General features: G+C 38.9%; 1 protein-coding gene across 1 annotated transcript in view; it reads left to right on the forward strand.

Annotated features, from left to right (window-relative positions):
• The window catches only part of DISC1 (DISC1 scaffold protein), a 230,930-nt gene that overhangs the window by 75,274 nt on the left and 136,891 nt on the right, over positions 1–18,765 (forward strand). The window contains exons 5-7 of the mRNA XM_057407040.1: positions 8,004–8,154; positions 11,488–11,617; positions 15,474–15,709. Of these exons, the coding sequence (XP_057263023.1) occupies positions 8,004–8,154; positions 11,488–11,617; positions 15,474–15,709 (517 nt within the window). The remainder of the gene's footprint in view (positions 1–8,003; positions 8,155–11,487; positions 11,618–15,473; positions 15,710–18,765) is intronic.

Genomic DNA, 18,765 nt, shown 5'->3' on the forward strand with positions numbered 1-18,765 from the left:
AAAATCTTTCATATGATGTGCTTTGGGATGATATTCTCAGTAAATTCAGGTTAGGCAGTAACAAAGGAGGCTTTTCTTTCTTTGGCAGCTAGAACAAAGCACTTTACATTCACAGTATGTGCTTAAGTAGAGCCTGGTAAAAAAATCCCAACATAATCTGACTGTGTCTCTAGTTAGAAAATCCTTGATATATAAGCCCAGATACAGTCCATCAGATTTTAAAATTTCTTATTCTTTAGAAACTTGCTTTATAAAAGTGACTGGTATCTCAAAATAGAATGCAATTAGTTGTAGAGTATAGCATTGTTTCACTGTTAATTGACTGGTCTGTCTTCTAATCAAGCCATGGCATTTATTCAGAGGCAGTGAATAAAGGCAGGTGTTGGCTTAGAGATTCTTGAAACAAGGAAGGGGCCGTGGTAAACTGGAATTGAATCACCCACAGGTGGTATATTAATATATAGCTGACAGTTGTTCATGTATTTGAACCGTGCTGATGGAAGCCTTTACCAAAATTTTTCCTCTACCATCTCCAATAAAAGAAGGAGCTGTGTGGCTTTGCACTGATTTCTGCTAGCTTCCTTGTCTTGAGGGATCTTTTTAAGAGTAGAATTTAATTCAAAGTAGGTATCTACGCCATTGTGCTGCACAGCCTTACTTTTTTAAAAATGCCGATTCAGCCTGGAATCAGCAGTACATACTTTTCTTTATTTCTGTACCATTTCATACGTAGTGACAGTACTTGTCAGCACTGCTTGCAGAATAATGTTGGTATCAACAAGCAATCAGCTTGTTTTTTCCTTTTATTGTCTCATTTGATGTTACTGTAAATTATTGTAAAGTCATATTGGAAATGTAAGCATCTTGGTGATTTCATTGGAAACTTGATATGAAAGACTATGAAAAGCAGACAGCCAACAGGGCACTGCTTATTTTGTATTGTGAATTGACTAAAGCAGAAATGATGTTTTCAAAAAAAATGCCCACACATTAAAACTCTGGTGGTGTTTAAAGGAATTTACAGATGCATACAGATGTTGTATGGGATTGTGCCTTTATTTTCATGCAGTTACAGAGATGAGTACGGGGTTGTCCCATACAGAAAACTGCCCACTATTTCAGCAACTCTTATGCGTATCAGAAATGTAAATGTTATTACTCCAGCATTTAGAAAATTATGGAAGTGGTTAGTTTATGCTCTAATGTAAAATACAAATGTCAGATTAAGAGCAGTGGAGATTAAGATGCTTCTGGTGTGCTGAAATTATGTTACAATGTTCTCATTGTATGTCTGATGCTTTGTTCTCTCCATTTGTCTCTGTTTATTGTAATTTTATTGCAGTAGGACCCTTTGTGTGTGCGCATGTGTGTGTTGTCATTTTCCTATTTCTATATTCCTCTTCTCCTTTTCCTTTCCTCTTCCCCACCCCTCCCATTGATGTTACCTGCAGCAGGTGAAGCTTACGGCATCAAATGTGACATCAGGTCACTGCTGTGCATTTTGGCTGCTCCGATGCTTTGAGTCTGTCCGGGAATGCAGGAGACCAGTTCTCTTGTGCTTTTCAGGTTACTACTCTTAACTTTAAATAGCACTAGAATTGGAGGCAAACATTGAATTACAAGGGTTTGCCACCTGTACTGAGTGCCAAACAACTGAGGAATACACACAAAACAAAGACTTCTGGGAGTTGTAGTGCACTCTACAGATTTTAGCCCTCCTGCTTTAGGGTGGATTCTGTAGCAGTTACTACTGACTTCAAAGGGTGTTCAGCAGCCAGGAGTTTGGTTTGCTCAGCTGTTCCTCAACGTAGTCTTGATAGTTCAGGAGCACAACTAGACTGAATTTTACAAAGTTGCCTTTTTGGTTTGAATGGAAAATAATAAGTGGTGGGGAAGCTGGGCAATTTCATTTCCACTTTGCTGTAGCAGCGATTAGGCTCTAGCCTTTTATGAACTGAACACAAATTTTGGCTCTGTAACCCAGGGGGTTATAACCTTCTCTGGAAAGGTTTAGCCTCTGCTTACTGGCATTTCTAGGAGCTACTTTTTCTGCTGACAGCTGGATATATTCCAAGGACCCCAGCCCAAATAGTACGTTAGTTAAAATTAGGTGTGAAAGCCTTTGAAGGGAATTTCCCAGTAGTCTCGTTTACTTTGCTTTTCATTGTAGAGCAGTCTTATAGTGCATGGACTGGTTTCATGCAGGTGGGGTAAAGTCTGAAGATGTGCTCTAGAGGTTTACCCAAGGGGCTCCAGCTACTAACTGGCCTTTGGTCAATGGGGCCACACTTAACCTAGTCTAAAGCAAGACCCTCTGAACTGCAGATGTTGGGGCTTCCGTACTGAACTGTATTGCTCTGCAGATGTGCTCCTTTTAGTCCCCATAGTCAGTAGGGTGGGCATAGCTCTGTGGTGGAGCTTATTTCAAAGATTTCCATATGCAGGGCTGAATGGAAGGTGGAAAAGGCTTTGTTGTGTACCTGTGACCAGACAGCATGTGGTAAGGGTTAAAACTTTGTCGTGGTTTAAACCCAGCCATGTAGCTTGGTCACTCACTCCCCCCCTTCTTGCCTTCCCCCTGCTCCTGGAGGGATGGGAAGGAGAATTGGAAGAATGCAACTCCCACAGGTTGAGATAAGAACAGTCCAGCAATTAAGGTATAACACAAATCACTACTGCTACCACCAATAATAATAACGATGAAGGAAATAACAAGGGAAGAGAATATAAAACCTCAGCACCAGCTGACCGATAACTCACCCCACCCCACCTGACCGAGCACTGACCGATACCTCGTCCAACCCCGCAGTGCCCCAGCCCTTCTGGGTAAGTCTCAGTTACATCCTGGGCATGACATGCTGTGGTATGGAATATCTCTTTGGTCAGTTTGGGTCAGGTGTCCTGTCTCTGCTTCCTCCCAGCTTCCCCTCCTCCCTGGCAGAGCATGAGGCTCACAAAGTCAGAGTAAACATTACTGAGCAGCAACTAAAAACATCTGTGTTATCAGCACTGTTCCCAGGCTGAAAGTCAAAAACACAGCACTGCACCAGCTACCAAGGAGGAGAAAAAATTACTGCTACTGCTGAACCCAGGACAAACTTAAACAGGGGAAGTTTAGATTGGGTATAAGGAGGAAGTTCTTTACTGTAAGGGTGGTGAGGCACTGGAATGGGTTGCCCAGGAAAGTTGTGAATGCTCCATCTCTGGCAGTGTTCAAGACCAGGCTGGACAGAGCCTTGGGTGACATGGTTTAGTGTGAGGTGTCCCTGCCCATGGCAGGGGGGTTGGAACTTGGTGATCTTAAGGTCCTTTCCAACCTTAACTATTCTATGATTCTAAGGGCTAGCTGCTCAACTATCTAGTTTTAATCTGAAGCTCCCTTTTACACATATCCATGTGTTAGGACTCGCAAGGAATTGACTATCTCCTACTGTGTATCTTTTTGGCACTGTTAAATGGTTCATTATTTTATTCTTAAATTAAGGGCACAGGTATACTCCAGTTGCTTGTATTGCCTTCAGTTCTTATCAGAGTATATGTCTTTACATGTCACATTTGGATATTACTTGGTTTGCGTGTTCTCCTTCAAGTAATTTTGCAGAAGGCAATGCTAGTAATTGGGCTGTAGACACCATCCTTAGCAGTCTAATCTCCAGATGCATTTCAGCCACGTATTCAGACTCCACATTAGACTCCCCACTTTCTAGCATTTCTAGCATTGCTTTAGCTTACGTAAGTCTCTTCTAGAAAATGAATGGTGCAATTTGAGCATGATGATGTCAAAGTTCTTAATGTGTAGGCAAAGTAAAAAAGGAATGTTGTTGGCTTTTTTTTCTATTTATGGTAAAAAAAAACACAAAAGAAATAGCTAATAAGAATGGTTTAAAATTAATGGTTTAAACCAAGAATGGTTTAAAATTACTAATAGGGTATGTGTTTAAATAATTCATAATTCCATTTGACATTTTCTGCTATAGTATATCTTGGAGACCAAAACCATAGATAGCATGAGAAAAGAGAACCCTAGTTGAACTAGCTAAAGAAATGCTTTTTTTAAATGTCCAGCAATTTGTAGAATAACAGGATTGATCATCTTCTCACCTATCAGCAAAGAACAGACATAAATAAATGTAAATATATGCAATATAGCAAATGAGGTTCTACCCTTACTATGATGATTTTCTTAAATGTGTTTTAAATGATGATAAATAGCTCTGATAAAGTGAACCTTGTGTTATAGGGAAAAATACATATCAGAATATGTAAAAAGTAGGGACGTAGCCAGATGTTCTCATATGGTAAATTAAAAATTTGCTAAATTGCTTCCTTTGCTTAAAGCTATTACAAAACACGTTCTTTAGAGACAGTGCAGTTCTTACTGCTGTTTAATTGAAACTAGCAGCGAGTCAGCGTCTTCCAGGCCTGTACTCTGGGTTGACTTCAGTTGGAGTGGGATGTTTGAGGTGCATAAGGCAGTAACAGATTGGGATGGGGGATAATTTAAGGGTTAACTTTTGCTGTTTACACGGAAGTAGAGGGACTTTTTACAAGGGCATGTAGTGGCAGGACAAGGGGCAGTGGCTTTAAACTAATAAAGGATAGCTTAGATTAGATACTGGGAAGAAATTCTTTACTATGAGGGTGGTGAGCCACTGGAACAGGTTACCCAGAGAAGTTGTGGATGCCCCATCCCTGGAAGTGTTCAAGGCCAGGTTGGACAGGGCTTACAGCAACTTGATCTAGTGGAAGGTGTCTTTGCCCATGGCAGGGGGTTGGACCTAGATAAGCTTTATGGTCCCTTCCAACCCAAACCATTCTATGATTCTGTGAAGCAGAAGCTTTGTATAGGGTATCTGTAGGACTGATGCAAGGCAGTTGGCAACATAATGCAGTGAAATAAAAGGCTGTTTAAGAGAATTAAGCCTTATTCCAGATACTTGTCTGTAAAACAGTATGTACTGAATACGCTAAGTTCCTTCATTACTGAATACACTAAGTTCCTTCATTTAAGAACTTCAAATGGGATGATGCTTTTTTTCATGTAAGCTGTGTATTAAATGACTTGAGGTGAAGTGTGGGACAGAACACTAAAGTATTAAGCCTTTGTGTGTGTAGGTATCCATGTGTGTGTTTTCTTTTGGTGTTTCCGTCCATCAGTGAGCTCTGTGATTTTGTGAAGGTCTCTTCTGTGTTGGAATCACATGCTTAGAAGACTAAAATGGAGGTAGAAGTGATGTCCTTGGGTCTGATGGCTTATGAATAGCAAATGCCTTCTGTGTCTGCTTTTTGGCTGAAAAATCCTAAAAATAGGTGGGAAGGGATCTCAGGAGAACATATTTGATCTTGCTGGCTTCAACCTTAGAAACTGTGCCAGAGCTATTTGTAAGAGATGTTTGTCTGACCTGAAAACCGGCACTGATGGAGATTTCCTGTCTATCCTAAGCAGTTAGTTTTAGTGCTTTACTATATGTAATGTTTTTTCCTCACCTCCTTTACTGCAGCTCAGGTTTGTTACTGGGAACCCAAGTTCTGAGGAGAGGTGAAAAGCACTGTATTACGTACTTCTTTGTAGCTTCCTGGTATGTAATAGTACTGGAAGTTACTTCCTTCAGTCTTTATCTCCACTAGATGAAGGAACCCTACTTACTGTCAAGTTTTTTACATTCTACTTGCTAGACTTCTGATTGCTTGTATTACTTCTGCTTGACCCAGATCTCTTTTGAGCTGCAACACTGAAAGCTGGACTGAAATGAGCCTTATTTGCATGGCTGTCTGCAGCTGGCACTGAGGAGCCTTGATCTCTCCACTCACTGAAGACATCAGCCAGGTCAAACTTTCCAGGAAAGGAGACTCAAAAGCTGTGTGCTGCAGTGTTCAGCTCAGTGATGCTGGAGTCTCTTGACGCATAACCCCTAACTGCAATGCTGAAAGGATAAAAAAAATCATTTAGTGCTGAGAGGTAACAAGTGGATATGGCTAGCAGTAGTACTTATAAAATGCCAGTGGAACAAATTATTTAGAAACATCTGTTAGTAGAAACTAATTGAATACTGTGTAGATTGGAATGTATAAAGCAGGACATAGCCAAGAATTAATGAGAGAGAGAATGAATTGGCAGGTGGATCCCCTCATCTGTTTTCCTTCCCAGAATAGCCTGTTTCTAGGGCCAGAATGGGTAGAATAGAATGATGAAACAACTGGACGCACAAACACAGTGTAAGCGTAATTATGTTGGAGAACAGTGAAAACGTTGTTAAATGGCTGGTAGAGAGTTGCTTGCTCTCTCAACTCCTGCTTGTTTAACACACAAAGCTCATTGGTGGATAGTTTGACTGACAGGAGGTGTTTTTATGGGTTTTGGCATTCAGTAGTCATTGATCACAATCCAACACTTTTCTGTTTTAAGCAGTGATATTTTTGATGGCTGTCTTTGAAATTCTATGCAAATTACAAATGCTGTTATGTCCTTCTGGTCAAAGTATGGGCTAGGGATCTTCATCTGCGCCCAAATTTGAGTTTCTTTGTTGTGCTAGGGATCAGACAGCTGTGGTCCTTGAAAAATGCGTGTAGTTCAACCTCACGGCTGAAAACATCTTTCTCCTTTGCAGGAAGAGAGCACACACACATGTACATATGGCTGCTGGGGCAAGGCCTGGACCCTGCAGTAACTTGTGTGGTGATCGTTTTGACTAGAGCCTTCTGGCAGTATTTTGCACCCTAATAATAACGACAACAGGAGTTTAACTACCCTGGAACAGTCTGCTGCCCCAGGGAGAAGATCTAGTCTAGTTAGTACGTTCTTGTGTCTTTATTCCACCCCATCAGCACAGAAGCAGAAAGGAGAGCAGTATGAACGATAGATGATTGTGAAAATGGATATTTCACTAAACTAGCAAATGTAGACAACCCCTATTCTTAAAACCCCTTTGAGGATAAAGAAAATAAGCTGTAAAAAGCATGCACAGATGGATGTTATTCTGATAGTAACATGCTGTATTGATATGTTAGAAAGGAAGGAATGCTAATTGTGCAAAATTGTAGGCAGTGAGGTCATGGGGAAAGTACTGAACTGTAAAGGTTTTCCATTTGCAGGATAGTTCAACTCTCTCTGATTTGACTAATGTATCATCAAAGGTGTTCTGGCCAGGACCAGCCAGGCTTCTTATCTGTCATGGATGTGATTTTTGCTAATATACTGGCACAGTACAGAATATATGTTCCAGAAATAATAATTTGTAATTGAAACTGTGTTCCTTTAATTTCTACACAGGGAAAGAAAACAAAGAAATGTCTTACATAGAGAAATATTTACTCTAAGAAATTTATAGTTATGGTAGAGTCAATCTCTTAAGGACCACTGTTTCTTTTAATGAAAGTTAAAAGTAAATCTTTTTGTTGGATGATAAAATAAGCATAATTCAGCACAGCCTGGAATGATATAATTGTTTAAATGCTATAATTACTTGTACATTTTCTGCTGAAATATATTGCTGATCATATATGATTCTTCAGTTCTTGACCTAATAACAATGCAGTTTGTTAAAAGGTCAGACTTTAAATGTGTAACTGCCATCTAAGAGTGTTTTAAAACTGGAACAGCTAAGAGTAGGAGCTTTCTTAGAATTGAATTCAGAGCTGTTTCTCTAGGAGAAAAGCACAGATTGTAACTTTGAACCAATTCTTTGAAGCCTTACCAAATTAAAACTCTGCGAAAGTGCTGAGAAGCCTGCAGTTTTGTCCTTGTCATAGAAGAAAGTAGCTTAGCATCCTGCTTGTCTGATGTTTTCCATTGTAGTCTTAGCAATTCATCCTTGAGCAAAACACTGATATATTTTATCAAAAGGAGAAGAACTGTCTGTGAGGTAGATTTTACTTTTTGTTGATTGACCTTTATTTCTTCTTCACGTAAAATGGAACCTTTTTTTGTCACTGATGAGTAAATTTTTGTGTGTGATTTTTTTTGTTTGTTTTGTTTTTTGTTTTTTGTTTTTTTAAATTTCTAGCTGATAAATTTAGACGGAAACTGGAAGAACTGGAGAAAGAGAAAAAGTCTTTAAAATTTCAGCTTCCTTCAAGGCATCCTTCAGTTAGCAGTTTTTTGGACCGGTTTGTTACCCAAGTTCAAGCAGCGTTGCGCTGGGCTGCTGATCATCGGTAAGTTTGTTGATTCCCTGTTATGTAGAATGGTGCTTCTGTTTTTTTCTAAGTACAGAATGCAATTCATGAATAATTCTCATAAAGAGTTTTAAGGACATTCTAACATATCAATATGGAGCTTTTTTTATGAAAATCCCCTCCCACCTTCCCTTTTTTTTTTTTTCTTTCTACAGTTCATTTAGAATTGCCCTGAGAAACATTGATCATGTCAAACTGGTGAATTAAATGGAACTTTTCTCACTGTTATTGAGTAGGAATGGGATTGAATCCTTGACACTTGGCAACTTGAGCATACAGCAGCAAGGCAGCTTGAGCAATGGTTCCCTGTGGAGTTAATTCTGATGCTCCTTTACAAGCAATGAGAGGATATTTAAATATAAAGTAAAAACTTTTTTTTTTTTCCCCAGATGAACAGATCTTTGGGAGCTTCCTTTTATGCATCGCTTGTTAGGTGGCAGTAATGTGCTCAGCACTGTACAAAGTCACAAAAACGATTTCTCGACCTTCTCTTGAAGGGATAACAGCTTCAAAGATTAGGGGAATGAAGATGAGTTGGATGACCCAAGGGAGGTAGTTAGCTTAGGAAGAAAAATTTCTCTATTTCTAGGTCGGTCTTCAGCTATGCTGCCAGTTACTGTTATTAGAAGCAAGAGGATTCTTCATAGATATTGGGAGCTATTCTTAAATGCAATAGCACAAATGAAAGAAGAAAAATCTTTTGTTTTCTGGCAGCTTGTACATAGAAAGGCTTCAGTGTGCTAGTCAATACATAGTTTTTGATAGACATGAAAATTGGGTAAAACCAGCACAGATAATAGGATTTCATTGCTAAATTTGAGACTTTTAAGGGTATTTTTAGTCTCTATTTATAGTATTTGGGAATAAGACAGGTTTAAAACAAACTGCATGCCCTCAGAGTTTTTTGCTTCTACCTTCTGAGGCCCTAAGCAGCTGTTTTGCCATTCCTTAATGATTTAGGGTACAACATCTTGTATTTTGTCATTGACATGTGTTTGCTTTATAATGATTTTGGCTTTAGAGGTGCTGTTGTCTTTATTGTCACAGAAATTATGTTCTTCAGGGATGCTTTAGTGACTTAGTCTGCTTCTTTTTTCTTATATAATGTAGATATATTTTTTTGTATAATAATATACTGAATAAATAATATATACATTTATGAAACTAGTGCTGTTCTTTGATTATATCTGTGTATCTGTTTGCACAGGTCTGAGAGCAGTGCCATTCTTCAGGGTCAGATGAATATCCTCTTCACTTTTGTGTCCTGTGCATACTCCTTTCTTCGAGCTTGTGTTTGTTGTGACACCCTTTCTTTTTCTTGCTTGATTCTTGTAGCCTTTCACGCTGCTTTGTTTGTGGTCTGACTCTTGTTGATGCAGCAGGCCTGCCCGTTGTCTTCAATACAGGTGTTCAAAATCTTTCTTTTCCAACAGTATTTTTAGATAGGACAAGATTGAAAATGTTACCACTTTTTCAGGAAAAACTTGTAGGCTTCAGTTTTTATTTTGATTCTGAATGTGAACAAAACCAATATACCCAAGATTTCTTTTTTCACTGGAGAATTAGAAAGATGACAAGGCTAGCCCCATCTGACCAAATCATTGCAGTTTCACAGTAGTTAAGCCAGTCTCATCTTTTTGCAAAGAAACAACTTTTAAAATAAAAAGTGCGTATGGCAGGTTATTTGTTCAGTACATGAAACTGAAATTCATGCCCTGGTTTTGTTGGTTAAATTATGAGACTAGTTTTTAGGTGAGTGTATTTGGTGTTGAGAGGATATTGGTGGCAGGTGTAGGAGCCAGGTTTGGTTATGTTTAGCTTAGGAGCAATACCCAAGATAAATCTGGGTTTGTGCAATCACCCAAGTTTAGAGAGATCCAAGAGGTCTTGTTTCTGTTCCCTCAGTCCCAAATAGGCAGATGTACATGGGATTTCCAAGGAGATTCTGAGAATAACATATGTTTATTGTGGAATGTTTCTTAATTTCAACCAACTACTTGGAAATCTCTATTGCATACAGAGCTTGGGAAGATGCAGCTCTTGCTAAAAGAAGGTGACTTCAGAGCTGCTGGCAAGTGTGGCTGGTTGGAGCCACAGCAACCTATAATGATTGTAAGGCATATATATATATAGTGATGACCTAGCACCTCACATTGCAGGTGTCCCTTTGAGCTATTTTGTTATTACAGAAATACAGTTGTGCTGCCATTATGTATGTTTTGTTTAAATATTAATGCCATTTATCTTAGTGCCATGGGTTATTTTGCCTTTTCAGTACATTCTTCAGCACACGGAAAGGGAATAAAAGCATGTGTGTCTTCTGATGGTCCTGCAGAAGAGACAGGAACCTTTTGTTCTACACACTTGTTAAACAGCTGTGCATAGGGATCATAAGTGTGTTATTAGTTGTGCTTAAACTAGACTTGTGATGCGTATTTTGTGTGTGGCATGAATGCATTTGCTTTGTATGATTACAGTGGGAAATCATGCTTCAGAAACATTCTTTGAGAGATTGTTTTTTTGTTTTGTTCTGTTTGTTTTTTTTTAAACAAGATCTTGAAATGTATCTGTACCCTTTATGTGGTAATGCACTTGCTTCTATAGAGATGGACACAGAAATACAATTGGCCTTGCAAGCATGCATGCCCTTTTGCAGGAACATGCAAGATCAAAGGTTTGCATTGTTTGCAGGTGCATTTTGAGAGGCTGATTATAGACTTGACAATGTAGTACACTGATTACCTTGGGGGTCCAATCATGCAAAGATTTACAGCTGAGTGTTGTACTGGCCACTGTGAGGAATCCCACTGACTGTAATTTTGAAAGAACTCACTGTGCAGCAGAGAAGTAAAATTTGGCATGGAGAAGCAAACACTCCAGATGATCTCTAATGTAGTTTCTGAAAGCTGTCAGAAGCTGCAAAATTGGCTTTGGCAAGTTTCTAAACTTCTGTCTAAGAGAGATTTTTCTCTGTATTGATAGAAATTACATGCCTTAGTTTTCTCTCTTTCAAGGCAGTGATGGATAAATTTCTGAAATATGAAAAAGCTGGGGGAAGCCTGAAGCCATACAAGTTTTCCTTTTTCCTTCTTCAGCGTGTTGTAAAAACAGTGTAAATGTTTGAGATAATAAGGGAAGATATGCCAAGGAAAAATCTCTTGTTCTCTAACTGCATCCATTTAAGATATAATCATTCTGGTGATGGAATGTTATGACTCTGAAGGTAACATGTAACATTCTGATCTCTTTAGTCTTTGAGATGTTGGTACTCGGCAATAATGCTAACTTTTAGCTTTTTTCATTTTTCCAAAGTGTTAGAAATGAAGAAACGCAAGTTTGGCATGAAAACGAACATAGACTTTTGAGGTCCACTTACCAGGAGAGGATGGAGGTTTCAGCCACAAAACGAAACCAACTTTTTCAAGAAAAGAAGTGGTTACAGGTAACAGGACTGCAAAGTTCTCCAAGCACCAGTGCTGTGTGGGGAAAAGCTTGTAAGCTGTCACACAATTCAGTACATTTATTGTAATAGTGACTTTGCTTCTGTGCAGCAATTAGAGCCTTGGCTGTAGTCCAGTTGATATCTAAGTGATGATTGGAGATGGCAGCCACAGGAGCTGAGTTAATCTCATTATGGAGAAGCAGAACTTCAAGGCTCGGTGGCTTGTGTACATGCTTTAACTTCCCTCATTATCTTTTGAAGTGTCCTCTCTATGTTCTAATTTGCCATTTCACTATTTCACTGATCTCCAGAAATTTTTGTTCAAAGACAAAAAGTTTTCATCTGATTCTGGTTAGAATTGACTGTAAATACATAATTTACCAGCTTTTGTTCCTGAAAGATGGTTGATGCAATTCATAAGGATGAAGGAATCATCATGGAGCTGTTAACATTTGCCAGAAGTAACTTTACACTGACATGTGATGTCAGAATGCGGTAGTTTGGCAAATGGAATGCTTTTAAGATGGCTTCTGTCCAGTTTTTAATCTGTAAGTCTTTTCTGCAAAATTTAGCTCTTTTCACTGTCCTTCAAAAAATCCCAATTTACTGGCTAGTGAAAGTCTTTGCTCCGCCTCCTTGGCAATCACACTTGGCAATGTGACACTTTAGAGAGCTACTAGGTCTTGTCTTAATATCCCATTATTTTTGATACTATTTTTCCTTTGGTGGATCTGATAGTATAATCATCTGTTTATTTGTATACACACAAATATGTATATGAAAACCAGAAAGAACTAGAGCAAAGTATTTACTAGTTATTGCAAAATCTAACCTATATGAAAAAATGTCTTTTCTATCCTAGTCTTCACCTTTGTACTGTTTAATTTATTTCATCAATATGTAAGAGTATAGTTCAACATTTATCAGTGTTCAGAAAGACATTTTTAATAATGTAGATGTCTAGCCAGCTACCTCAAGATACTCAACTGAAATCTACTGTAAAGACTCCACGCCAGGTAACGTTTTTATACTTTTCCAGTTGAATCTTTATTCCTATGTAGTTATGCTAGGAACAAATTAGTCACATTGTTGCACAGGCATGCTATTTATGAGCATTTGATCAAAATTACCACTAATTTGAGATTCTGGAGAAGAAGGCTGACCTATGGCATTTGGTGACTTCCAAGCATCCCTTAAGGATTGCTCCTTTCCAAAATCTCCTGTGATCTGAAAACATCAGTGTTGTTTGTTTTCAGTTTGCTCCTCCTTTTTTTCCCCTCCTTTTTTTCCCCTCCTTTTTTTCCCCTCCTTCCTCCTCCTCCTTCCTCCTCCTCCTCCTCCTTCCTCCTCCTCCTCCTCCTTCCTCCTCCTCCTCCTTCCTCCTCCTTTTCTCTCTCTGTTGTTGGATCTGTGTTTTGTCTTCAGGGATTAGAAAGCGTATGACAGTATCTAAAATTTACATAGTAATGTTTCTACTGTAATCTGTGCTTCATGTAGAGCACCAGCCCATAAGTGAAGCTGGAGTACAACTCCAGCTTATGTTTAGTGAGCCGAATATAATCTGCTGCTCCACACTGAGGCTTTAAGTCCTTTTTATCTGTCCCTGGAGGCTGACCAGGAGCCCGTTAAAAGCTTCTTGGCATTTCTGGAAAAGAAGGCAGAAGAATTTCAGTTTACTGACTAAATTTCCATTCTCCCAAGAATACCTGTGTACTATTCCTGATTGGAACAGCTTTCTGTCTGTGAATGCAGATTGTGTGCTTCTGCTATCTATTTATGTTGCAAAACCACTTTGGTACTAAAAGTGTGTTTTTAAAACCAAATTCTGTTTATCTCCCTTTCTGTTCCCATGTAGGTTGCTTATTGGAGTGATTGCAATTACTACGTTTTTACAGAGTATGAAGGTCTTTGTATAAAGTAGGGCCTATGAAGATTTTGGCAGTATTCCCAAACTGGTAACAGAGACAGAATTGTCCTTTGTGCACACTAAAAGCCTAATTTAAGACTGAAAGAAATAAAACTGATGTTTTTGGCCTGCTGACCTTTCTGTCATTGACAAATACCTGTAGATTGAAACATGGGCCATTCTGTTCTCTTGTTGCTAAACCTAAAACCAAAAAGGAGGAAAATAATTGATGAATTTAGTGTGCAAGTACTAATATAAGTTGAAATTTTGGAGCCAGTCAACCTTTTAAGATGCTAGGACTGTTTCTTGTCATTTTAAGCGATACTCAGGGAGCTTATTGCAGTGCAGCAAACCTGAAAGTATGTTTGTTGACAAAATGAGCATTAGACAACTAAATTTCACTTAAAATACGCTGAAAATACTAAAATCATGTTAAGGTTTGAAAGCAAAGCACTCAAAAAGCAAGTAAGTGCTTAAGTCGGTTATCTGTGCATAGTATGTATGCTTTATGAAAGTGTTCAATTATATGAACATGCCTCTTTTTCTGGATTCCTGCTGCATATGTTGAAGATGGAAAGTGCTTGTTTAGATATTCAGAATACCATTTTTGTCTTCATTACTCATTATTCAGCACCATTTTACTGTATGTCACTCAAACCCTCTTTTCGATTCAGATGTATTAATTTGTGAGTGGGCTTTTTTTACAGCATTAATCAACATGGCATCAGAGTGATTCAAAACCACTTAATTTTATCTCCACATTGATTTGTGTGATGAGGTACTCTTATTGCCATTTTACAGCTAGAGAATGAAGAAGTGAATTGCTGTAAAAAGCTATATGGTCATTTCTAAGGTCAATTTTGTAATGCCTAATTATTTACCTGTGAAAGGTTTTGTTTTGAGGTTGTTTTAATTTTATTTTTTTGTTAATTTCTATTTTTAGCTGGACTGAATATAATCAGAATATGGAATTATCAGCCTTGATTTCTGTTGAGAGTCTATAGATAGCACTTCAGAGACCCCTCTTTCTGGTTTTATGGAAGATAGCGAACATTCAGTCCGTGACAGTGTGTGGGGGTAGTAGTTTAAGTGGCTTGCAAAATTTAACAGAAACTGTATGAAGTGTTAGGAATAGAATCAATTTTCCAGGGTGGTTTTAAACTACTTCAATAGCAAGTAGTTATCCTTTTTTCTTTTCTTTCTTTTTCTTTTTAGCCTCACTTTTCAGGTGGGACAAAGGAGCCAAGGGCTAGATATTAAATACCGTTATTAACTCATCAACCCTGACTCCTTCATGAAGCGCTCCTTCCTAGGGTGCAAGCTACCTGTTGTCTTTCTAAGGAAAAAATAGAATGTGCTTTTGCAGAAACTTCAGAACCATAATGCATGGTATTTGAACCTCTAGCAAGACAAGCGCAACTGAGGTTTGAAGCTGTGGTCATTTTAAGTCAAGGGAGGGATTTTATTCTTTTAATTTAAGTTAAATACTAGTAATCAAAAGGACTTGCTAGGCAGTCAGTGATTTGCCATTTACATCCTGATGCTGGATTGAAAGCCTAGAGAAGCCATTGCAGAGATACTCTGCAGGAGGACAGCTATATGGTTGATCACATTATCTGTCAGTCTGTAGCAAGATTCTCTTGTCATACTTGAACTGAGATTTTGTTTTGCTTAAAGTAGCTCTGTATTTTAAAAGTAAAAGGTGGCTGATGAAGAAGAACCTGAAATTTGGTATTGAAATAGAGGTGGGGTGTTCAGATTGTTAGCACTAAAGTTTTTAAATATGATAAACGTAAGAGTTATTGTGTGTCAACAAAAGAATGTCTTCTTATTTAATGTGCTAAATTGGAGAACCTTAATTCATGCTACTTTAGGGACTTGTATTTTTCTAAGAGTAGAAGGGTTTCTCTAGCAGGGTTTGTTGTAAACTCATGTTTTTGCTCTCTGCAGAAGGAAATTGAAGACCTCCGAGCAAGACTGGCCATATTGGAAGCAAAAGATCAACAGCTAAGAAGAGAAATTGAAGAACAAGATAGGCTTATTCAGTCACAGGACTGTGAACTGTCTGCTTTACTTGGCTGTGTTTCTTTGCGAGAACTACAGGAAATAAGCAAGGCTGTGGATGACACTTTAGCATTGTCCTGTCAAATTCCATTCAGTCTGGATCTTCCGGGGACAATAAAGAGGTATTAAAATTTCAGCATGTTGTCAGTAATGTAGAGGCTTGTATCTTCCCAAAATAATGTTGAATTTGCTGTCAGTTGTTTTCTTCATAATTGCGCCAGCAAAGTAGCTGAATTCAGACGCTTTAAAATTTTCTAAGAAGAGACGTTGAAGTTCTAATATTAATATACTTTCTCAGGAAGAAAGACTTTGTAGTTATTTGCAGGTCTTGCACTTAATAACTTTTTATGGTAAAGAGTCACTTACAGAAAGCCTATGTATCCATTAACTGCTAATACCTATCATCAGTTTAAACTATTTCTTTTTAACTGGTGGATTTCCCCTGCCAGCCTGCACCCTCCATCCCCAGCTTGGTAACTGCAGTAATTACAACATGTTTCTCGTAGCCTGGAAGTCAGTACTAGGCATCATCTGAATAAATATTGGAGATGCTTCTTGCTTCAGTGAACTTCCAATCATAATAAATTCTGAGTGTTACACTCAGATGGTGGGCTTCAGGTAGCAGGGGAAGGATGCAGCGTGCAGACTTTTCAGGTCCCTACCCTTAAATGCACAGTGTATGGTTCCTTTAAATGGAAAAGTAGCTACTCTTGGTAACCTATTGGAAATAACCTCATCTTTATTTATGAAAGCAACACAAGTGCTCAGAGCCTAAACAGTACTGGCAGGTAATGGGATGTTGATGATGGAACTTTGAAAGTGTTGTGTCGCAAGGACAAAATAAAATCTCTGTTTATCCGAACTTGCATTTCTTCCAGATAAGCAATAACTACATTTCTTGCCTTTTTTTTTTCCTCCCTTCATGTTTGTTGGATTTAGCTTATTTATATTAACATTCATAAGAAATTGCTGCTCATGTGTGCTAATTTATACAGATATTTTTATTTAAAGTCAGCAGAACATTTTGTAAAGGACATATTCATCTCTTTTCAGGTTTGGTTAAAATTTTATATTAAGGTATGGGAAATATTTTATTGAATTAAGTTTAGTTTTGTTTAATAGTATCTTATACCTGTGTTTCCGAGATTGGGGAATAAAAAGTCTCAAGCAGTCTGTCAGAACACAGGCTTTGATTTTTCTCTCAGTTTGATATTTATTTATGAAAGAATATTTAGTTGTTTTTTTTTTCCCCTCTCACAATGCTGATGCAATATTTGAGTTGCCCTTAACTCTTTGGGAAATGATTTAAAGATGAGTTAAATTAGTACTGGTTCAGGAGGAACTTGCTCAGAATTCTTTGCTTGTTAGCACCATGAATAACACAATCACTAGAGGGAAAACAGGCACTATTGAAAGTGGGTTCAAAACTTAAATGAAAACTTAGAATTAATTTGTTTCCTTTCTGTTCGTTTTTAAAAGATGCACTGAATGAAACTTTTCTGGTTTAGTTTTGTTTGTTACCAGCTCTGTGTCACCTGGGACAATGATCGGGTGCTTCTGCTCTCTTTACTGTGCCTGGAATTCTGCTATAGAAAGTGGAGACAGATGAATGCTGGGTTGGGTTGTGCAAGTAAGCCCACTCAGGCAGTCATCTGTGACAACCTTTGGGAACAGTTTAAATCTCCTATATTGGCTTATAGCTAGGTGCTCTTGTCAAACCCTAAAGCCTTTTCTGACCAGAACTAATAGCAGTGGTGTAGATGTCCACCTATGGCATGGTCACTTGGAAGCTAGAGTCATTGGTTCAGAACATGGAAGCTCTGCATTCAGGTCCTCTGCAGACTGACTGGATCTGAACCTACCATCTCAGAGTAAGCTCTTATCTGCCAAGGATTTCAATGTTCTGGCAGGAAGCATGTTCCATCACAGTTCTTAAGTTGGGTCTTAATGTATCTAGTAATGCAAAAGCAGAAATCTGCCAAAAGGCTAGAAGGCAATGGGAGCCCTGACTCTGGGAGAGTGAAAGTGGGGAGGATTGATGATTATAGCACTCAGCTGAGATGAGAGACTGATATGGTGGTCATATCTGTTGAGGGATTTGGCAACTGTCCCTCAAGAGTTATTTTTTTTTTGGTTTTTTTTTTTTCTTCTATTACAACTTCGAAGTGAGCTGATAGGAATGTGTCACAACATGGCTGATGCAGTCTTTCAATGAAGCAACGTACCACTCACTGTCTATTCAGCAGCTTTCCTGTCTGCAGAAGATGGTGGCTTGCCCTGAATTAAAAACATCTTGTAGGTGTTTTCTCTACATGATGCGGCTTCTTGGTCTTGTACATCCCACTCAAAATCTGCTCAGGTATTGTATATGCTGTAGCTGCTGCTCTGTTGAAAAGTGCACAAGCTGTCTTGGAAGCACAGACTGACATCTCCAGTCCAGCTGTGTGACTCAACCACTTGACATTATCATACAGCCCCTTGCTTGCCTTTGGTTCTCAAATCTCTTCCCTCAGTCATAGAATCCTTGAATGGTTTGGGTTGGAAAAGGACCTTAAGAACATCAAGTTTGAACCCCCGCTGCCATGGGTGGGGATGCCTCCCCCTAGACCATGTTGCCCAAGGCCATGTCCAGCCAGGCCATGAACACTGCCAGAGATGGAGCATTCGCAACTTCCTTGCGAAAACTATTTCAGTGCCTCACCGCCCTCACAGTAAAGACCTTCTTCCTTACATCCAACCTGAACTTTCCCTGTTCAAGTTTAAACTCATTACCCGTTGTCTTATCGCTACAGTCCCTAGTGAAGAGTCCCTCTCCAGCACCCTTGTAGACCCCCTTCAGATACTGGAAGGCTGCTATGAGGTCTCCACGCTGAACAGCCCCAACTTTCTCAGCTTATCTTCATATGGGAGGTGCTCCAGTCCCCTGATCATCCTCGTGGCCCTCCTCTGGACTTGTTCCAACAGTTCCATGTCCTTTTTATGCTGAGGACACCAGAACTGCACACAATACTCCAAGTGGGGTCTCGTGAGACCAGAGTAGAGGGCAGGATGACCTCCTTCGACCTGCTGGTCACGCTCCTTTTGGTACAGCCCAGGATATGCTTTGCTTTCTGGATGTTCTTTCCTTTAAAGCTGTGCAGTCCATCATACCTCAGGTACAGTGATTTTATGTTTGCAT

The sequence above is a fragment of the Pezoporus wallicus genome, unplaced genomic scaffold (genome assembly GCF_028554395.1).
Source record: "Pezoporus wallicus isolate ANWC-B61680 ecotype Strahan unplaced genomic scaffold, APGP_CSIRO_Pwel_v1 scaffold_6362, whole genome shotgun sequence".
Lineage (NCBI taxonomy): Eukaryota > Metazoa > Chordata > Aves > Psittaciformes > Psittacidae > Pezoporus > Pezoporus wallicus.